Source organism: Microtus pennsylvanicus, chromosome 12 (assembly GCF_037038515.1).
Source record: "Microtus pennsylvanicus isolate mMicPen1 chromosome 12, mMicPen1.hap1, whole genome shotgun sequence".
NCBI lineage: Eukaryota > Metazoa > Chordata > Mammalia > Rodentia > Cricetidae > Microtus > Microtus pennsylvanicus.
The window spans coordinates 38,111,460-38,134,070 of NC_134590.1; the positions used below are offsets into that span (position 1 = coordinate 38,111,460).

Here is a 22,611-nt window from a genome sequence, read left to right on the forward strand (position 1 = left end):
TTTTTAGGCATTTCTGTAGAGGCCCGTGCCAGGCTCCATAGCTTCATCTGTTTCTAAAAAGGCTGTATTCTTTGCTCCAGCCCCACCTAGAATTCCCATCTCTAACTCGATGGTATCTTATTTTTCAAGGGTTGGTTCATTGCCACATAACAATATCTCTTGGTGACCTTATGCAAATGTGCTCTACACTGTTACATCACCATCTTCCGAGGATGCTGTGCAATTCCTTCCATGAGAAGTGAAAGCCCAGTCATGCATTGGGTTTCTCTGTTTTGTTTAGATTCATTAAATATTTAGTGTCCAAATCAATGTTAACACTGAGTTACCACAAATGTTTGTGGGATGAATGAATGTACCTTTAAAAAAGTTACTAGCAGCTTAAAAAATATCAAAGTCCAAAGCATGAATTTACAAAGGTAATTCAAAGGGAAAATACAGGCTCACAAAATACAAGACAAGTTGGAAGCTACCTTGTCCTGCTGCTCTGCCCCAGGGAGATGTGAACAACCATACAAATTTACTTCTGCTCTGCACTCCCAAGAGAGTGACAGACACCGCTCTTCTTCCTTATAAGAGATCATGTCCTCACACAGAAGCCACGCCCTAAGGCCAGTACCCCAAAACTGTTGGCAGAAATGAATTCCCATGACAAACGTCACTTATTAGTATTTGGTCCTTGAGTGTATGTGTGATTTGACGATTAACCAGTGGGTTCACTAGAGTTTGAATTACCAGTCATCATCTAAGATTAAAAAACATTAATGGATGAAATTTCAGAAAAATACATGAATTTAAACCTTTTATTAAAGTATTTTATACTTATATTATTATGTATTGTTAATTTCCCACAACACCTAATTCATAATTTAATCTTCATGTATGTTTTGGAAAAATATGATATTCAGGGTTCAGTATTTTCTAAGTTTCAGGCAGAGAGTCTTGTCATGGATATTCCCACTCCCACAGAAACACAGAAACAGGGAAACTTTCACATCAAAAGATACAGTTGCTGACATAAAGCATATTTTGTTAAGAAAAAGCTACTCCAAGAAGCAGCAGCTGAACTCTGAATAAGTGTGTGTTTCTGGGCCTGTTATTGGCACTCTCAAGATTCGGCAGTGTTGCTGCTGCTACTGTTGTTGAATGCCAGCTTTATAGGAAGAAAATGAATTGTTTGGAAAGATATAGAGATTAAAGTGTGGCTGTCACCTTTGCCTCTGAAAGTCAAGCGCTGGACAGTACCACTCCATCAGCCCTTGTCAGCACAGGCAGGAAACAAAATGATTAAACACAAGGACAGGGGTCTGAGAATGAAATGCAAGCATTCTTCGGAGTGACAGAGGTTTCACATTGTCAGTGCAGCTTTTCCAGATCTCAAGTTCTTGTAGCTCTTGCTTATGAAGACAGATATGTATTTTGCTTTTTCTTTTCTCGGTTTAGTGTTCATGAAAAGAAAGATTGATAGCCTTGTTATACCTCTGTGCAGAGCTGAATAATAGCATCCTGGTTTTGTTTTCCATTTCCCTTCCTCAACCGTGTGTGTTTTCCCCTGGTATCTAGCTTTGAATAGTTTGTGCAGCCTTTGCTTTTAAAAAAGAAAGTGGTTGCTGGGGTTTAGTTGAGGCTTCTATTTCATTCTGTTTATACTTAATTTCATACATTAACGAGGAATTTTTTAAGTCCTTTATTCTAGGAAAAGCCTACGCTGTTCACTTCTTTAAAAAATTGTTTCTAAGGCCAAACTATATTTATTTAAATGAAATAATCGCTGATACATGTTTTCCTCATAACTGGAAGCTGAATACCATCACCTTTGAAAGTTTAGAAAACGACTTCATCATTCTGGAAAATAATAGCTTTGCCTTAACTACCTCAGATTTATTGTGCACACCCATATTAAAATATAGAACTTCTCTATCACAACACTTTACAAGTGGTTATATGGTCTGATCATGGAATACACAGGCAGGTGTTTTGCTCAGTGGTTAAAGGGTAGCTTCCAGATGTTACCTGATCAAATTCTCCTTTTCTCTTATAGTAACTACTCATGTGACCTGGGGAAGCTTAGTTACCTTTCCTACACCTGTAAGAAAAAGTCCAAGACAGTGGTTCGGGCGCAGAACTGATGTCATTCTGCAGGCTCAGCAGATTCATACATATAAAATAGGTAGAACCTGCATGGCCTATGCACATGATCCAGATAGATGGAATTGGAGATGAGGGGAGGTCTATGAGGGCTCACAGTAGGCACAGTGGCTTGGGGATTCCTGTTTCCTTCTGAATTTAGGTGCACTGTCCTCCGGACTTTGTTTGACCATCCCAGCTCTAAATTAGGCCATCCATATCACTCCATGGAAGGCTAAAATAGATTGTCTGTGCAATTGCCTAGAGGGTTTGGATAAATCCTATGTGAATGTTGTCCCAACTGAAGAGAAGTTAAGACCTCCTTCTTTCGCTCTGTCCTCACATACAGACTCTTCCCTGTTAACCAGGCCGAGTACTGAGAGTAGCCCATTATATAGCCCTGATTTCACTTTGATGGACATTTTGCAAAATCTGCTTTTGGTTTCTATAGCAGAGAAGGTTTTGTGTGTGTGTGTGGAGGGGGGGCATTGGCAATCACAATTTCTTGGGTTTTTATTTTTTCCCAAATCAACAGGAATGTCAAGATTCCCTACCCCACCTTTGTTATCCTGGATGCTCGAAGAGAAGAACCATGCCTAGCTTGTCTGACCTCTGGCGCATTTCCAAAGCAACTGAAGTCATAGACATGAAAAAAACTGTAGGATGATTTTCTTCAAGCCCTCACTACCGTGGAGCCCCCTCTTAAAAAGATCTCCCATTTGTTTGCTTAGAAATTGCCTAATTAGATTTGGGATTCACATTTGTTCTGTGTATCTGTCCTTTGGGCACTGTGTGTTTAAAGGCTTTGAATGGTTCTTAGTTGTCTTAGGAGAGAGGAACAAACTCATGAGTCATGGAGGACAATGAGGGGCTGATCTCTGCTGGGTACTATAATTTTGTTTTCCATTTCCTGTCACCATGTGTAACCTGATCATCTGTCCAGGTAGGGTATCCGGTGTCTCTTTCTGTGGCTGCGTCCCCCTGGTGTTTCTCAGGAGCCTGGGTGGTTTTAGCTCTGAATCTGTGTGCTACTGTGGAAACCTGCTCCCTAACCATAAAGGACTACGCTGCAGAAGCTGTGGGAAGGATGGAATTTTCTCTCATTGCTCTCTTCTGGGGATGGCCTGCTCCTAAATTGCGGCTAATGGGGCTATCTGACTGTTATCATTCCAAACACATTTCCCATTAAGGGGATTGTAAACAGCAGTGAGGAATTGGTGGAGAACAGTCATCTCTGGCATTGTGTCTGTGCTAGACTTTGTGCCATTTTCCTCTGAATTCCTTTATGAAGGTTATTATTGCCATCTGTCTTTTCAAATTAGTTCTTGAAATTTATTAATAGGTAGGCTTTCTTTTAAAATATTTTAGGGAAATATTTAATTTTTTTCATTTAAAAATTACTGGTCTTTCATGATTTTATTCTGTAATGGCACAGGATATGTACTGTGACTCAGAAGTTTGAATCCCTGGAGTAGTACATTGCCTTCATCTAAGACCTGACCATGCCTCTGTTCACGTTCTTTTCCAGTGACCTTGTAGGATTTATTCTGCTTGTCGTTCCTGAATCTCCTTCTCAGACTTATCAGTCCTGCCAGCCTCAGGGTTGGGGCTGTTGTTTTGGCAAATGTTATATCGTCTTTTTCTTAGTTTCTCATCTCTATTCTTCTCTAAGGGTCCAATGAAGGGATAAAAGAAAATTCAAGAGTCAAGTCAGTGTATTTGTTATTTCATAGTTTTGATTTAATTTGAGGTTTAAAGAAACTTAAAAGAATGTATGAAGAATTTCAATGTATGTATATTGCATATAATACAAATATTTGTGTTTTAAATCATTTTATCCTCATATTTGTATTTTTTCTCTCTGTGTGTATCCTTCACTCATGTTTTTAATTTATTTATTATTTTCAGAAGTTTCCTTTCTTTGAATTACTTCAGCAGGTATTTCTTTACAAAGAACATTTGTAATTATAATAACCATAGTATCAAATCAAACTTTGGAAATCCTCCTATGTCAAGGCTTCTTTTTTTTCCAAGTATTTTAGGCAGAATGCTTTCTTTCAAGTTTAACATTTTAAAAATAATATGAACATTTACTGATTATGTGATTATCATGCTACTGTGAACCTACAGGTTCACAAATTGTCACAGAGTTAGTGTCATCAAGCAACAGAAATATAGCCCTTCGTACTTCTGGTGTCCAGTGTTACTCCAGCATCACTGAGTTAAAGTCCTGGTGTCCCCAAGGCTGTCCTGAGGGCTCTTGGACAACCACCCTTTCGATGGTTTCTTTTAAATGATTGGAGTCAGTCAGAATGCTGAACTCAGTCTCTTGCAGAGTACTCTATGAGTCTAGGTGAGTCCTGACTCTAATCTTTTATTATATGTGGCAAGATAATTGACAGCTACTCTGGTGAGTGACCCGTTTTGTAGCCCTGCATTCCTGTAGTAAGCTTTCCTGCAGCTTCAGGAAGTGCTTGAGGCATAGTTTAGAATCCAACTTGTTTGCTCATTTCTGAGGAAGAGACCCAGTTTTCTTGTATCTCAGGAGTGATATTGCTTAGGAACTTACTATGGGGTTGGGTGTGAGGGTGGTAGATGCGGGTGGGGAGTGGAGGTGGGGAGTGGAGGTGGGTGAGGGTGGAGGTTGGGTGGGTAATGGTGGGGGAACCCTACCTGGACAAACACAAGTTATTTTCTTCTCTTCTCATTCTGTACTCATGAGGTGTGAGCCCATCAACCCTATCTGGAATCTTGTAGGACATTGTTTAATTCTTCATGATTGCATTTATTTGAATGTGCCATCTGTTGTCTTTCAGAGGAATCTTTTTTGTTTTGTTTTGTTTTGGTTTGGTTTTTATGAACTGTAGCGCTCTCTCTCTCTCTCTCTCTCTCTCTCTCTCTCTGTGTGTGTGTGTTTGAGAGAGAAAGAGAGAGAGAGAGAGATGGAGGAGAGATCCCTCCTTTGAAATTAGATCTAGTGTCCTACAGCACCATTGACTTGGGGGTTAGGAGAGGAATGGGAATAGATTCATCTTGGATATACTTTAAATGCTTTTCTTTTATAAATAACATTACAAACCAATTTACATGGGGCGCAGTGTAGCCTTCCATGTGATGGAGATGAGCTGTAAAGACGAGAACATGGAACAAAAACCAGTGAAAGGCATTCCTGTGCATGTGAGGCATGTATGCTTTGATTCTAAGCGTGGCTCATTAGCAGTTTTTAGATTCTGGCTTAGGGTCTCTCTCAGGTCCATAATCTCTGTGCATGGATTCCTCTAGTGGAGGTTAAGTTGGCTGTGCTGAAATTGATCACTCTCGGGCAGCAAGAAACATACATTGGATGCAGAGGAGTTAAGGGGTTCCTTACACTTTCTTGTTCACTTAATTTTCCCCATCTTCCTTTTCTGCTAATCTTTACTCTTTCAAATATACTGATTAAAGTAATCAAAATCCACAAAATTCATACCTGAGTGTATTCCAAAGTTAAGGCCATTTCTGTGGCTTCCATCCATTGACCTAGTCAAGAATTAGCAACTTTTTTAAAAAGAATCTCATAGCAAAATTTTAAACTCTGTGGGTCAGATAATTTCTGTCCTAGCTTAGTTCAGTCTTTGTAGTGGCCAATGAGCCTCAGGCCACCCGCAGGGAACAGGTACCACTGTGTACCAAGAAAGTTTGATTGTGCCAGGTGATGATGGTTGAATTTGGCCTCTATCCATGATGTGCTGACCTCTGTAGGAAGAACTCAAAAACTCCTAAATAACACACTATGGACATTGTAGATTCTGAACGCTACTTTTACAATAGATGTGGTTTTAGGTTTTGTTCTATTTGTTCTTCCCATAATACTCTGTGAAAACCTCTGTCTTTGTGGTTTCGGAGCTGTTTGGCAGACTTTTCACTTTATGAATTGCCCTGCTTCTCTGGTCATCAATGTCACATCCATTTTTGTCTGGAACATTCTTTGCAGTTAGATGAAATGTCTCTGAAAGCAAAAGTGTATCAGTCTTATATACTATGAGTTAGTCTGATGTTTCTTTTACAAAGTAGGGAATTTGTCCTTTTCTTTATCTGAACCCAATTATGATTTGTTTCTAAAAGTTTATACTATAGTTAGTTCAATTTCTTATTTGCCTTGTTTTAAATTCTTAGAGACAAATAAAAAGTGGTGTGTTTTGGAAGGCGGCTTCTTGAGTTACTATGAAAATGACAAGTCTACCGCACCTAATGGCACCATCAACATCAGTGAAGTTATCTGCTTGGTTGTCCATAAAGAGGACTTCTATTTAAATACTGGGTATGTCTACCCTTGAGCATCTATGTGGGAGATGAATGGGATTGGTAGTCCCTGTGCCAGGTGATGAGGATTTAGTTATCTTTCCTGTTTCCATTGCTTCCTGTAAAAAGATTCTATGGTATCTTCAAACCAGATCATTTAATCTGAAATCACAAGAAATTCTCTAAAAAGTAGTTAATACTATAACATTCCATTGTTGATCATTAAAGTACTTTTGCTTCTCTAATTAATTTGAATAGTGGACCAAAACAAGAAATAATAACATTTTTTAAAGGGCATCTTATATAAAACATGAGAAAATAGAAGATTCCATGATTATTGGCTCATTTTAAAGTAAACAGAATATCAGATGAGCACTACCACTGAGTAATATTCACAATCCTTAAACATATTAATTATCATATTAGAAAATAAATGTTGAGACATATTTAGGTACTCTTGTGGTCTGAAAATGTTTAAATTAAAGATTATGAATTATTTATATAATATATTTTACATACTTAAAAACTTTAAATGAACCTCTGAAGGATTTTAGAAACAGCCTGAGAGATACTGACATGAAAGTTTTGCACTTTGTTTTATAGAATAGATAATGAAAATGTATCAACATTAAAATAAAAAAATGGTTTTAGGAACAGAAATTTTAATAATACTTATAATAAGAGATATTTTACAGTGTTATTTATATTAAATTACAAAAACTACATTGTCTCTATTATATTATTATCAATATATCCTACCTATTAGCTGAAGGTGCTATATTTTTATTAAAAATTTTTCGATGTTACATAAAGTGATTTTTCAGATTTGGAAAGTTTTAAATTACACTCATTTATTCTGTGTGGTGGTGTCTTCTTATTTGTGCTTGCTGTAGGCCAATCTTTGTCTTTGAGATCTACTTACCCTCAGAACGTGTCTTTTTGTTTGGAGCCGAATCATCTCAGATTCAAAGAAAATGGACAGAGACGATAGCCAAGGTATTTAAATTTTGTATTTTCTAAGTCCAGGAAAGATCCTTAACTTGAGGTCTTTAGTTAAGTTTCAAATATTCATGAACATTTTAGCTATAATTTTGGAAGAAACTTTTCATGTTTTCAAAGATGACCATCCAAAAAGGATAAAAACATACTCTATGGCCTAAAAAAGACAAGAAACTCATATAGAACATTCATAAAAAAATTCTTCTTAAAGCTAATTCTGTATTATTGATGATTAAGGTACGTCTTCATTTTAAAGCCATTTTTCACCCTGTGCCTTCTCATGGGTATGTTGTTTTCCAATGTCCATGAAGAAAGGAACAGATTTAGCCAATGATGTGAATGGAGCACATACCAGAACATGACCTTTTCTACAATTCCATGAACCATGGAAGAATATTTCCCATTTTTCATCGTTACTAAGAAAACAAGGGATCCGGTGCTGTGGTTCAAACATATGCGTTACCTGTTTAAGTTTCATAGCAGAGTCTTTTTACTAGTTATTCTGAATTTGGCATTTGCTTAGCAGTCTTTGAAACAGGAAAATGAAGATAAGGTTTCCATTTTCCCCTCTATCTGTAGACAGGGGAGGGCCTGCCTATTTTCACTGTCTTTCTTACTTTTCTGTATTTGTTTTAACAGCATTTTGTTCCCTTTGTTGCTGAAAACTTAACAGAAGCTGACTATGATTTGATTGGTCAACTCTTCTACAAAGACTGCCATGCCCTGGACCAGTGGAGAAAAGGCTGGTTTGCTTTGGACAAGTCTAGTTTGTGTTTTTGCCTTCAAACACAAGAAGCTCAGGAAGAGAGAATGCACCTAAGAAGACTGCAGGAGCTAAGTAAGAGGACCCCCACCCCCTTCTTGTTGGAACATACCTCCCAATTGCATGTGGTGATGGCAGCTTCACAAGGAATTCTGAAGCCTTAACCCCAAACTTGTGACTAAATCATATTAATTGTGTATCTAAGCATATTTTAATATTAAAAAAATATTCATCCTTTTATCTCGCCAGCAATCAGCACAGTGGTTCAAAATGGAGAAAAATTAGACGTGCTACTTTTAGTAGAAAAAGGGAGGTAGGTACCCTTGTCTTTTTGTTGTTGTTGCTTTGTTTTCTCTTTGTCAGAAAGTAGGATATTTTGGTAAAGTTCTTAAGGGAAAAACCATTATCTTAACATTTGAGAAACTCTTATTTATAAAAACTGTGTTAGGCTTTCATCATAGAGTATAGCAAAAAAGATACAATTTTTCATATATCTTATAATAAAGTAGCATGATTGATTTTTATAGTTTCCTGTAGATCTGGGCCGTGCTCATTTAGGTAGATGATAGGAGCTTGATGAGTGTAGGTGTATGTTTAGGGTCTGCAACACTACAAATGGCCTGTTCATGTGAGTCATTCATAACTAGATCTTGATTTCTTGAATCCACTTAGTTTTTCAAGAACTATTAATTAAGCATCTCCAATGCATAGGGATGCTTGAAGTGTTAGGGACAGAGTGATACAGAAATAAAATCTCTGCCCTCATAAAGCAAGTACTGCCCTGGCGGGAATGAAACAAATAAATAATAACAGAACCCCAAAGCAAACACTCAAGAAAAAAACTATTCTTTATCATTGCCTATCAATTATAAATCCTCTGAAGGAAAATAATCAAGTTAATGAAAGAGAGCTAATGAGATCAGTATTTTGTGTTAGTGAGTGTGAGAGCACAGATATCATGATGGAATAAATGTCTGAATAAAGTGAGGAGTTCTATGATCTAGCACCTCAGATATCGTGTTCCAGACCTGCAGGCACTGACACTTGAAGATCCTGTTAGAAGTCTGAGCATGTTATGTAAAAGGGGTGTTGTAGCTCATGGGAGAGGGAAAAAGACTGAGAAAATGGGAAGAAATTATTTCAAATATATCCCTAGTACTTGATCATTTAAGACACTGAAAGTCATTGCATGTAATTTTTTTTTAAATTCTGATATAGGACTCAAACTGGATAGTGGAATTATCTCATTTATATTTTTGAAGAACTCTTTTACCTTAACTCCTCATGAATGTCTTTGGGGAACAGGACAGGAGTCAACTTTAGTCAACTTAGTCCAGTGAGAGTTTTGTCATGGAGTCAAGCAAGAGATGGGTTATCCGATAACCTAAGTGTTGATGAGTGATTTGATGTTATCAGGAAAGAATATGCTGTGTTGATGGAATAGATCAATGCTCTTCTCTAGGATGGCTCCAGGGTTTTGACGACAACAACTACCTGAATAATGGTGCCGTTTTAGGGATAACAATACATACTAAATAGAGATAGGATTTTAGTAAGGTTGGAATAACTGCCTAAGAACTCATTTTTGGAAAGAGTAAATGGAGATGTCTGTTAGATAACAAGATGAAAAGTAAGAAATGGGGAAGAATTAGAGTAAACTAAATACAGTGATATATTCATAGCTAACTCATTTTCCTTGACTCTTCCTGAAAAGTTACCATTTATAACCCAGGCCATTTAAAAGTAACTGCATTTATTACAGCTCACACCTTAGTGAGGACAAACTTTCAAAGATGTCTAGAGGATACATCTAGAGATTGCAGATATAGGATATATGACCTAGGAATTCACTATGTGCAGTTTCTTTCATGATGGAATGGACTTGAATGAGTTCAAAGGATAAAAAGAGACCAGAAAAGGGAAAGATTAAAGGTATAAAGGGCCCAACATGAAACAATTATTCCCAGTTAAGACACACTGAGGCGAGCTGATGAATGATGTGGGACATTGAGCCCACTCTACTTGATACTGAGATGTTGCTCTGTGAACTGGAAGTCAGGGTGAGCCCTGGGTGGCTGCATGAAGAGTGTTCCCTTTTTCATCTGTCTCACACTTGGCTTGTTAATTATTACCGTAACTGTTGAAAAGCTGATTTCATGCTCTGAGAAATAACAGAATTTTATCAGATTGTTTTCTTTTTTTATCTCCTCTGGTGAGTTAGGTCTTTGGTAAATAATGATTGTAAGCTAAAGTAGAGTGTTGATGGCTGATAAAATCGTTGCTTCGGACAAAGAAAAAACCAACTTTAAGACACTCAGGTTGATGATAGTGTGAATAAGGCATGTTCAGGAAAGCTAAGCAACTGCAAGTTTAACCGTTTATTTTTTGTTTCTATTGTTGTTGCTTTGATATTAGCATTTTCAATCAGAGACACGAATCATAAAAACTTAATGAATTAATTTCACACATTTCACATACCTATCTACCTTTGGTTAAAGGGTATAAATCCATTAATATTTCTTAATGGCAAGATGGAAAAAGAATTCTCTAAACTGAAAAACCCAATGTATATAGTCCCTATTTAAATATATTTTTAGTCTGCTTGATAATTATCTCTATATGCATATCATGAGTGTGTTTAGACAGAGGAGTATTGCAATAATATTTTCCATGCACAGAGCAATTTTGCTCTAAAAAGCTCTAAGCAGAAGGTAAACCAGATGGCCTCCCTTTAATGTGTATTCTTTGTGTTCTTTAAAAATTACTATTTTGGAAAATAAAGCTTTGGTGATCATACTTAAGGGTTTCTGGTGTGCAGGCTGGTGCTGTACCTGGGATATGAATCTGTGTCCTTTACAAATGTCTTGTTGGAATTTCTTTATATAAAAAAAAAATAGTCATGGTTTGAGTAGATTTCGCAAGTTAGTGAATATCCAGACCAAGAGGTCAGAAGGCATTTTCCTAGACAGTTGATCCTGTCTCCACTTTACTGAAATACTCAGCGGACGACAACACCTTTTTCTCAAAATTAGAAACTGTCTGTGCTCTCTAACCCCCACTCTGTGTGCTTGTCTTTCAAATAAGCCGCTTTCTTTGCTGCCTTTGTGTCCCAAAGCTGCATGCACACTTGCCAGAGACACCTATCATGAGTCTTTGCAGAAAGGCTTTGGGCACATTAAACAAAGGAAATAACTCAGCTGTGTTATCAGAAACAGGAGGGAAAATGGTTTGCTTTGCATGTGTTTTTGTTTTCAGTCCCCTGGCTGACCTACAGGAAAGTACATTGCACTTGATGGCTCCCAAGGCTGACTGCATTTCGCTTTTAATTGCAAATCTCAGACATAATGAATCTAACACTAGGGAATAAACGCCATGTCAATATGTTCCACGGTTTTGGAACAGAGGACTTTGCTCAGTTTGGGAGATTAGTACCCTAAATTTAAGATCCTTATTTTCTATTAAATTATTCTGTATGTGCTTTCTCTCCCCCTGGATTTGTGCTTTATGGGAGAGGTTATGTTAGTGATTCTCCTGAGGCTAAATTATCTTAAAGTGGTTTCTAAATTGTGCATGTAATTGCAAATTAAACAGTAGCCCATTGCCCACAATATCAGCTTGACTGCTTTTGCAAAATTTGTGATTTAATTCTTAGCCGTGAGTTCCTCTGAATTTTGCCCAGAAAAATGAGGGGGGGGGATTATTCTTTTCTCTTATCACACCTACAGTTATATTTTCCTTTAAAAAAGACTATTCTATTGAACATTTAAAATGATTTTATGACACAGGAAATTTAGATGAATGGAGTGTGTTGTTATAAAAGGTGAATATTAAGTATATATTGTATTTGTTTCAAAATTTGTTTTCATTCAGAAGTATCTCAGTACACCAGAATGTAAGGTTATTGCTGTACTCTCAATACTTGAAAGGGTGAGACAGGGGGATAATAGTGAATTTAAGGTGATACTGGGCTACAGATTGATAGCCTATCTTAAAAAACATAAATAAACAAATAAATAAATAAATAGGTGAGTAAAATATAGAAAAATAATAAAACTGTCTCTTTTATCATATAATAAGGAGGATAACCTCCCCCGTAAAGGATAAGTACAGTTTTAATAGATCTTGCTTCCAATATAAGTACAGTGATGGAACTGAGAAACCGGGGTTTTGAAGAGCTAGACAAAACAGGCTTAGAGAATTTGTGTGGACTAGGAAGAGATACAGTTCAAGTAGGACTTAACCTTGAGAACTGGAAGACAGAAACTGAGGCCGTGGCATGAGAAGACAGGCAGATGGCATATTGCATTTCCAGTTAAATTAATTCCTAAGCCTTTCAGGACCTTTTCAAGAATGCAGAAAGCATCCCCCAAAAGAACATTTTAGAAGTTATTGTTAAATGTGAGGACATGGATTCATTCTGCAGTCAGTGAAATATCAACAAAGCTCTTTTCTCACATTCCCTGTACAAGTGTTTGTCTGATAGTGTGAGAGATGAGAGTGAAAAACAGGCTCTATCCTCCTTGAGGCATCAGGTGGCTTGAGGCTGTTTATTGAGCTCTGGCTTCAATATATACAATTTATTTATAATAATATTTTTAATTTATTATTCTCGTTGATGCCACCCTGTGTCTGCATATTTTCTTAATAATTAGCATTTTTCTTTTTTCTTACTAAAATTCCTTCTCTGTGTCCTGATTTCTTATCTGAAGGAGTAGAAGAAAATAAAGTATCTAAAGTAAAAAGTAGATGTTAGGGTCACACTGCTAAATACAGTGTGCCAGACACCTGTTTCTGGCATCCTGGAATCACTCATGGCTCATGCTGTTCCTCTTTAAATAACTAGAAAGCTTGACAGAATAGAGGAAGCAACTGTTTTCAGATTTTGTAACAGTTGGTATTTCTGGAATATGATTATAGAAAGAAAGGAATCAAATGAGGTGAGCCTTTAGGTGGTCTTGGCTTTCTCAGACACGTATGGCACAGAGAACGGGAAACCCAGGCACGATGTGGCAGATTTTAGACATAGGAGTCCCAAGCGCCTGGCTTCATAGGATATCAAAGCAGAAGGAAACATGTAAAGCTAGGATGTCTTCATACGTTTTTTTTTTTGGTTTGTTTGTTTGTTTTTGCATCCTTTCCTCAGTACTTATCTGTACACTTGCAGTGTGGACATCTAAGAGGTCAGGCACAAACACCTGCTATAATGTCACTTACGATATAACGTTTAAGGCACAGATAGTAGTTGTGTATGTTCAAAGGTAGGCTTTAGATGTCTTTCTTTATCCCTCTATACTTTATTTACTGAGTCGGGTTCTCATACTGAGATTGGAACTTTAGGGTTTCTCAAGCTTATCTAACCAATTTGCCAAGGGATACCTCTTGAGTATCAGGTAGGCCACCTTACATACTGTCTTTTGCATGGTTGATGAACTTGGTCCTCACAATTGTGTCACAAACACTTTATCCACTGAGCCATCTCACCAATGACAGATAATTTTTAGAATAAGGTTAAACTATACTTACTCTATATTCTAGTGAGGTAGCTTTGGCATATTTACACAAAATACATTACAACGTATAGCTGTAACAGTACAATGGCTCAAGTCTGTTCAGTTTCTAAAACTAAAAACTGGGAAGAGAATAGGTATTCCCTAGTGAAAGAATGTATAAGTCTGTTGGATACATACATGGAATACTAAATAATTAATTACTATTCTGAAGATATCTATGCTAACAATATAACTAAACCTTAAGAATATTATGCTGAATAAATGAGACCAGATGTAAAATGTAACAGCATGGCCTTTTATTTATAGAAAATGATCAGCTAAGAGTTTAATATTTGATAGAGAACTGACCAGATGTTTTTGTGGGTGATGTATAGAAGATAGGATCCCTTCAAAAATTATGTGAGAGTTTTGGCAAAGATGGGAATGCTTTTATTCATTGATTTTGGTAGGAGTCACATGGGAATAGGCATTTGTAAAAATGTTTTGACCACACAATTAAAATGAGTGCTTTACAAATCTAATGAGCAAATGTCACTCACAGAAGTAAAATGTTTCATCTTTTCCCATTAGAAACAGAATGCCTACTGTGGTAGTGATTAATGTGCTCTTCTTTGAGAGCTTCCTTAGGAGCTGGGAACAAAGGTGCAGTGAGCATTTCCAGATATCTTAGAGCTATATCTTTTTCAGATATAGAACACTTTCCAAGGCAGAATATATGCCTCCTCTCTCCCTGTGTGTCTGTCTCTGCCTGTTTGTCTTTGTTTCTTTCTCTGCCTGTCTCTGTCTCTCTGTTTCTCTTTCTCTCTCTCCCTTGAAGACATCATATTCTCTATGTAGTTTAGGCCAACTCTGAACTCAGAGTTCTGTCTGCTTCTGTTGCCTGAGTACTGGGATTAAAGGCTTACACAACCACACTCAGTATTGAGTCCCTTTTTAAAAAAAGAGAGATAGATATTGCTGTGTTCAAATAGGACCAAGTTACAGACTCCTTCCAGTACTGTCTTTGATCTAGCTTCTTCAGGAAACCATATTTTGTGACATTGTCAAAGGAAGGCAAAAAAGAAGTCACTTTAGTGTCATTTCTAGAACAAACATGTCTTGGAACTGAAGACCAAGGGTTTAGATTTTTATTTCTTGAGCACAGGATCATAGACTAGGTGATAGTTGGCAGAGTTAGAAAGTTCTTGACAGTTGATGGCTGCTAAGGGAGAAAGAATCAGTTTTTCTCAGAGACATGGCTCCTGAGAGGCTAACCATCTCCAGTAGATGGCTCTGTATCCATGTACATATGTATGGGCTGCACTAAGTGAACTCATTGTGTTTAAATGAAAGAGCACATGATGTTGGGAGTGAAAAGGAGTGGTTGGGGGTGGGTAGGAGAAATTGTAGGGGAGGAATAGGGGGTCAATATGATCAAAGCAGACTATATGCATGTATAAAGTTCTCAAAAATAAAAGTAAATAAAAAACTAGCTTCCCAGACCTTCCTTATCCTTGGGCCTCAAACAAATATCATCTTTGCTTTAGTTTGCTTTTTTATAAATGAAAAGTATTGCAGACAGCTTTCCCTCTCTGTGGTTCAAAGCTCAGTGCAGAACACAGTTGACATGCTTCAGAAGTTAGTTCCACATACCTTGACTTTAAGGGACGAGTGAATCCTTTGATTTATATCATTTGTTTCTTATAGCTACTATTTTGAACAGGGATATATAGGAATAAAGAGACAAAATATTCATGAGTTTTCTAACTAAAGACAGTTTGATGTTTTGGAAAATATGACAGAATTTATGCATTGCTATAATCATATATTCTCTGTTCTGTGTAGACATTATCCAAATGTATAGAAAAATGTATTCCAAGTCAGTTGAGCTTTCCCAAATTTGGCAGATCTAAGCTTACATCCATTATCAGATGAACTAATAAACAGGCTTACTGCTAAGTACACACGCGCGGCAGAGGGACAGAAGCAGATTTTTTGCCTTCACTTCAAATTATGTGCTTGTTACAGAGTCTTGTTCTTGGTATTGTCAATTTTTTTTGCATATACATGTTACATTTCATTGTACATATAGGCAAATGGCTTGTCAGAATATCTGTGCGGTCTATAAAATACTTTATGTGTCTTGTTATATATTCTTGCATCTTAAGTGTTTGGAAAAACTGGCATTGCTGTTTTTGTAATATATGTCACATATACATATATATGTAGCTATGATAATTAGACTAGTTTATGCATATCGTCTCTGCATTTTTTTCTTTTTTCTTTCTTTTTCTTTCTTTTTTTTTTTTTTGAATTTTTGAGACAGGGTTTCTCTGTAGTTTTTGGTTCCTGTCCTGGAACTAGCTCTTGTAGACCAGGCTCTCGAACTCACAGAGATCCGCCTGCCTCTGCCTCCCGAGTGCTGGGATTAAAGACGGGCGCCACCACTGCCGGGCCTTTTTTATGCTTTTTTATGTGTATTATTCTTTAATGATCAATGACCATATTTCTGCTGCACACATAAAAGTTTTTATTTTTCTATAAATTCTTAGGCTATTCTTTTTTAAGTCATATTTATGGTATATGGTATTTGCTTCTCAGCGTTAGTTATTAATGGATAATTTTTTGTACAGTCTCATTCATTGTTTATTTCAAGAGACTTCAGGTTCATTTCAGTTGTCTAAACTCAAACCATTATAAATAATAATTCATTTAGATATTTCAAATCTATCACCATACACAAAACTCAAGTCCAAATGGATTAAAGACCTCAATATCAGTCCGAACACACTGAACCTGATAGATATTTCAATTTCAAGAAAATTTTATGTATTAGGCCTGGGACTTGACTTCTAGATTTTATCAACTTCCTTAATTAATAAAAACAAATTAAATGTTTTTATATATCTGCAATTTATATTTTGGAAATTGTCAGTTATAATATATAAATCTGCTATGATTAGAGTTCATCAAAATAACGTTTTCAGATATTGAGAAAACAGTTGAATATTTATTTGAAATTCTTATTCAAAATGTGAAATGGTAGTTTAGTAACACTGGAAGATAAAATGTTGGTCAGCATTTAAGCTGAAAATATATTATGATGCTTTACTCAGTGTGTCTAGATTTTAAATAAGCAACAGAATGGAAGATTGTTGAGCTGATGCAGTTAAATGTCAGCCATCCCATGAGCTGTAGTAGATGATATATTTTAAGATTCAGTGGTTGACAAGTTGACACTGGAGTTGACTTGTCATTGCTTGTTCTAGGCCTTACTAGTTCACAGGCAGACAGCTAACCTTCCATTGTGGGATTTCTCCTGACTAGAAGGAAAATTCAGAGTTTGAGATATTCACAGTTAGTGACCGAATTAGACTGGTCTTAAAGGATCGCTGCTGCATTTTGAATTTGTTGCCCTGGCTACGAGAGTACTAACGGTTTGTATTTTCAAGGATTTTAAGTCATGCTGGCCACTAAATTCTGAATTAATATTATTAAAATTAAAATCAGAAAAATTATTATTGTCTTTACCTGAATTAAGAAAAACAGAATTTTAACTAGGTGTAGATATGAAAGGTTTTGCTCTTTTTGGAGATAATTTGCTCTGATATTTCATGTAGACAGAAACTCAGAGGTATGAGGCTTTAGATGATGTATAATAAATAAAAAGTTAAAGCACTGTTGAACAACTGGACCACTTATCAGAATTCTTCAAAGAGAGAATTACAGAATCTTTGGGTCCAGGCAGTTGTGGTAGAGTGGAAAATGAGAACAGTAGATGAAGATGTCAGAAAGCAAGAGCTGAGGATTACAGGCACAAGGGTTAGTAAAAAGTAATTCCAGCATCTTCAGAATTGTGTTAGAGTGCTATTGTTGGCTTTGTCTTCCTGGAAGAGCATTGAAAGAAGAGAAAAAAGAAAAGGATGGCAGATTTTCTTTTTAAAGTCACAGTGAGGGATGCTCAAAAATGTGAAAGATTTCTTTCCTTTTCCCTGAGTCACCACCGACACACCAAGATTTCATTAGCTTGTTCTTCTCTTACTGTTGCTGAATCCCAAGTAGCCAAGTGATAGCTAAAGAACAAGATTGAGGAGTGTGTGCCCCTTAGAGTAAATATACTTGAGATGCATTGGTATTTCATGTTTTAAATTTTGTACTGAGGATAACATTTGGAGATGCATACCAGCAAATGCCAGAGACCAGTCTTGGGCAGAAAAGTACCTTTTCTGCTTGTCTGTGCAAAGTTTGGTATCTGACCAGTAAGTTGCACAGAAACAGCAAATGGTAAAAGAGAGCTCAGAACGACTATTTATTTGAAGTGGACCTGTGACCCCTAAACCAGGGGAGACATCAGGAGCATCTGAAATCCTCACCTGGGTGACATCATTGTTGGGGAGCAGATATCTGTGCAGCCAAAGACAAGATGTTAAAAGAATCATAGTGGAAAACACCGGCCAAAGCATGAAGACCTTTCTATTGCAAAAACAAAAAACTTTAAAGACAGGACAATTATCCCAACTGGTGTCATTGATCCCATGTTTTTGAAAGGGTAGTAAAGAGTAGAGACTTAAAAGAGGGCACCAGGAAAAGAATTCTGCCGGGGGTTTTGGTGACATCAAAGAGAGATGCAAAGTTCTGAAGTAACAGAAGAACTGCAAACAAAGTGAATATTCCAGGTTAAACAAACCAAAAAGAAAAAAGATAGAAAAAATAAGTTCATATTTTTGTGGAAGTGATTGGTAGGAGATACTAAGCTACAATAGTGAATTCTAAATTTCAGAAGAATCATGCGGAATAGGATAAGTTGAGACTTAGGTTCCCAGACCAGTTTCACAAGAGAGAAAATTTTTACATTCTTGTTTTTTGGTAGAGGTACTCAAAACCAGTGTTTCTTAGCAACGTGCTTTAGGGCATAGTTATAATATCTGTGAGGTGTTCGGCTATATGCTGAGCTTTGTGTTATCAGCATTTCCCCAACAGTGATACTGAGAGCTCATCTAAGTTATAAAGAAAGTAACTGATGTTACTGTGTTTTGAGTTTGGTATATCTTTTTACAATCCCACCTCATATTTAGTTTGAATTCTTTGACCATCATCTTGCTGTATAGTTGCCACCAGTCAGGAACTCACACTGTACCCCTCGCTTATTTCAAACTTGTGGTCCTCCTACCTTCCATTCCCTCCCCCAAGGCTGGGGATACAGACCTGTGCCAAGAGACTAGCTCTCCAGTTGCTCTTGACCTGAGCACGGTGTCATTCGTGAGGCCAGTTCTAGCCTAGAGATCTTGACTTAGGAGTCACTCACTAATAATGCGGAGCAGGTGAAAGGACCATCTTAAGGACAGAACTGTGGATCACCTCTGGAGTTTGTAGAGTACCAAAGTACCATGACTTCACACTCAGGCTATTTAGAAAGAGGAAAGGAGATTGGGGTAGGAAGTAATGACTTCAGAGAATGGAAATCTGAATAGGAAAGGCAAATCAGATGTTTGTTTTGTTTTTTACCCCCGTTTAAAGGCAATGAAATCAACACCTATGAAATCCTTCTGGTTAGCCAGAAATAGATACTTGGAGGCACTGGTGAAGTTTGCCGCAGTGGCTTTCACTGTTTCATTTAGAGATGGAATTGGAGACCTAGGGACTTGGAAGAGTTGGAAGACTGAATTGGTAGTTTCCTCTGTGCTGCGACCTTAACTGACAACAGAGGGACTCAAAGACACCCGGTGGGTGGAGTGTAAAGTAAAGGGCTTTTGTTTGTTCTTTTAATGTGTGAGACAAGATCACATTTATATGGATTTTAGGGTAATCTGTGTAGAGAGTAATTTTAAGTAAAGCAAAATTATAATACGAAGTGCTTCTTAAACTTCACAGAACGCTGTACATCCATGGGCATACCAAGTTGGATTTCACAGTCTGGCATACTGCAATTGAAAAAGCAGCAGGTACAGATGGCAACGCATTACAAGATCAGCAGCTCTGCAAAAATGACGTCCCCATTATTGTGAACAGCTGCATAGCATTTGTTACACAGTATGGTACGTATCACAGGATGTCTATTCAGCTCCTAGAACTTAGTGGGACCTCCATGGGAACGAATCAGTGCCTTTTCCCTTTGTGAGGACACCAGTGAAGACTAAGAGCACAGTTGTTGCCCAGCCACACTCATTTATACCGGGTAATCCTTTCCCACAGCTCTGTTGGTCCTTCGTGTCTGTGAAAAGGCTATGTAGCCCATTAAAATTAGTAAAGACTGCTTTTAGTGGTAAAAATTTGAGAACAAAGCCAAGACAAAGTCACCATGCTTAAGTGTGGTTTGTAGAAATAGTAAAATCGTGGAATAATATACAAAATGATGTCCTTTCTGTTAGCAAGCAAATAAATAAATAAATTAAGTAGGTGTGTGTCATTCACTGCACAATAGTAAGAGTTTATATTAAGGAGGATCATTCATTTTAATGATTGCATTATTTGCTACAGATGCTTTTATGAATCCTTAGTAGACAAAAATGATTTGATCTATACCTCTTTGTCAATTCTCATTTTAGTTTCATGTGAAAGTTTACCTGGAAAATAATCTTTATCTTCATTTTTATTTTTAAATTATTATGGATCCACAAAGATATATACATCATTCATATGTCTAAAAGATATAAAGTATTTATTTATTTATTCATTCTTTTATTCATTCATTTATTTGTTTATGTGACTCTTTGTTCAAAACTAGGGACTTGTGCAAGCCAGGCTAGTGCCCTGTTGCTTATATATACTTTGATATGCATATTGAATATAATGTGTTTTTGACCTTTTAACAGATAGATAAGTGACATTTATGCAAAAATAAGCCAGATGTAGAAATGAATAAAATGATAGTATTTCTAAAGTTGTATTAACTTTTTATTCTCTTAGAATTATAGGTGCTTGGGGTGTTTTAATAATAAAAATAAACAGTGACAGAAACATAGTAAAATACTGTGTTGTTAAGAGGTGTGCAGGCAGAGTGAGAAGTTCCCTTTGGATCTCACTTTATCTATGAAGCTGATGACATGATAGATGACAATCTGTCAGAAATAAGCATTCCGATAAAAAGGTTTTTTTCAGAAATTGAATTTATAATGTTTTATATTTATTTATAAAAAGCTCTTTTGCAAGCCTGTCTTCTTAAGTATCTTACTTCAAATAAAATCCAAGTATTTTTTTTATTTTCAATATTTCAATATTGTGTTTGTGCTGTATATATACTGAGATTATTCACTTAATCGTATGTGTGGACCTTACTATAGGGTTTTCTTTACTACCATTGTGCACTAACATGTTTCTTATCTGCTGTAGTCCTCTTTATTTGAGAACTACAAATAAATTCGTGTATGTGTTCATCCATGTTAACTTGGCTGCATCTCACAGGGATGTGGGGGCACATACTGTGTTAGCAAGGGCATAAGCTTACAGCGAACTTTCACATCACATTACTTTCGTAGTGGCATAGCATCCTTTTGAGCTGAGTAATGATTAAACTAACACAGGTAGTCCCAGTGTAACCAATTGAATGTTTCTCTGGGGAAATCACAAGTTTCCCCATGGTGTTTATTTGAATTTAAAATCATTAAGCACTGGATGGTTTCAACTATATCTGGTATATAATAAGAACTCTACAACTAACACAAAGTGTATCAACTTCTACTCTAGAGTAATAAAGCCAATAAGTGATTGTTCATATTTTTAGAAGAGTGTGGGATAAAACTGTTATGTACTAAGTACCTACATTAAGATTTGATAGGAATTTGAATGCTTCACAGAGCTCACAGTGAGCAAGTGTCTGCCTAAGAATCTCTACAGTAGCAATTATTTTGAATATCTTAGCCTTTGGATTAAAATGTAAAGTCTAGTTTTCTGTGTTCTCCTTGTTAATATTTTGAAGTTTACTGAGTTCAAAATGTATTATGGATTTAATCTTTAAATCAAGTATAGTAATTAAATCTTAGAGAAAGTTATTTCAATTTATATATACAATTATATTCAGTACTTTTATACATTATTGTGTGTGTGTGTGTGTGTGTGTGTGTGTGTGTGTGTATGTGTATGTGTATGTGTGTGTGTTGATGCTACAGCATGTGTATGTAGGTCAGAAGACAATTTGTAAGATTCACTTCTCTTCTGCCTGTGGGTCCTTGGGTCAAATTCAAGGTTGCAAGCTTGGGAGCCAGAAGCTGTTAAAGTTGTTTAATTATTGGGTGTTAGAAATACCCTTAGAAATGGATGTTGTCTCTCAGGCACATAGTTAAAATTACTTCCTAGAATTTACTTATTTTTGTAGTAAGTAGCCGTTTGCCGAGTGCCTTTTGAGTTTTCCAAAGTACTGTTCCTGCCAGTTAAAAGAAAAAAGCAGGACTTGATATTTGGCTCCTTGACTTTTAGGGGCTCACAGATTTATGGCTTAAGCACAAGCCCGTGGGTAGATAGTTGTATCTCGGAGTATAAGATTCTGTGATAGAGAGGCTCATTGTTCTACAGTGTGCATGGCAGTTTCCTCCAGTGTAGAGCATATAATATATAACTTTATGGTTGTCTGTTTAGGAAAATGTGTGTATAGTTCAATGTGCCCAGAGTGTAGCATGCAGAGATAGGACACATGCAAGAAGCATGAGGTTAGTCCAGCTCTGGTAGATTTTTAATTATAAAATTGTGTAAGTTTTGTCTGCCTGCATGAGGAAGGTTGCCTCTAGATATTTAGGCTTCTGACAAGACTAGCAGACATATATTGTCATCGTCAACATTGTAAAGACAAATTGGGCCTGCATAAGAACGGGGCCAGGAAGCTTTATAATGTAATGAGGAACCTAAGACACAGATAATAGCATATGAACAGAAGGAAGAGTGATTTTTGACATATTTTAAGTGAAATGAGTTACAAAGATTCTGATGTTGTATAATGTAAGGAAAAAGTAAAGCCATCTATTG

At 36.6% G+C, this 22,611-nt stretch overlaps 1 protein-coding gene across 2 annotated transcripts in view; it reads left to right on the forward strand.

The window, feature by feature from the left end:
• The window catches only part of Arap2 (ArfGAP with RhoGAP domain, ankyrin repeat and PH domain 2), a 152,675-nt gene that overhangs the window by 73,779 nt on the left and 56,285 nt on the right, over window positions 1-22,611 (forward strand). For both annotated transcript variants that reach the window (XM_075943488.1, XM_075943489.1), the window contains exons 15-19: window positions 6,280-6,424; window positions 7,299-7,401; window positions 8,044-8,242; window positions 8,417-8,480; window positions 19,528-19,691. In XM_075943488.1, coding sequence (XP_075799603.1) covers window positions 6,280-6,424; window positions 7,299-7,401; window positions 8,044-8,242; window positions 8,417-8,480; window positions 19,528-19,691 — 675 coding nt within the window. The remainder of the gene's footprint in view (window positions 1-6,279; window positions 6,425-7,298; window positions 7,402-8,043; window positions 8,243-8,416; window positions 8,481-19,527; window positions 19,692-22,611) is intronic.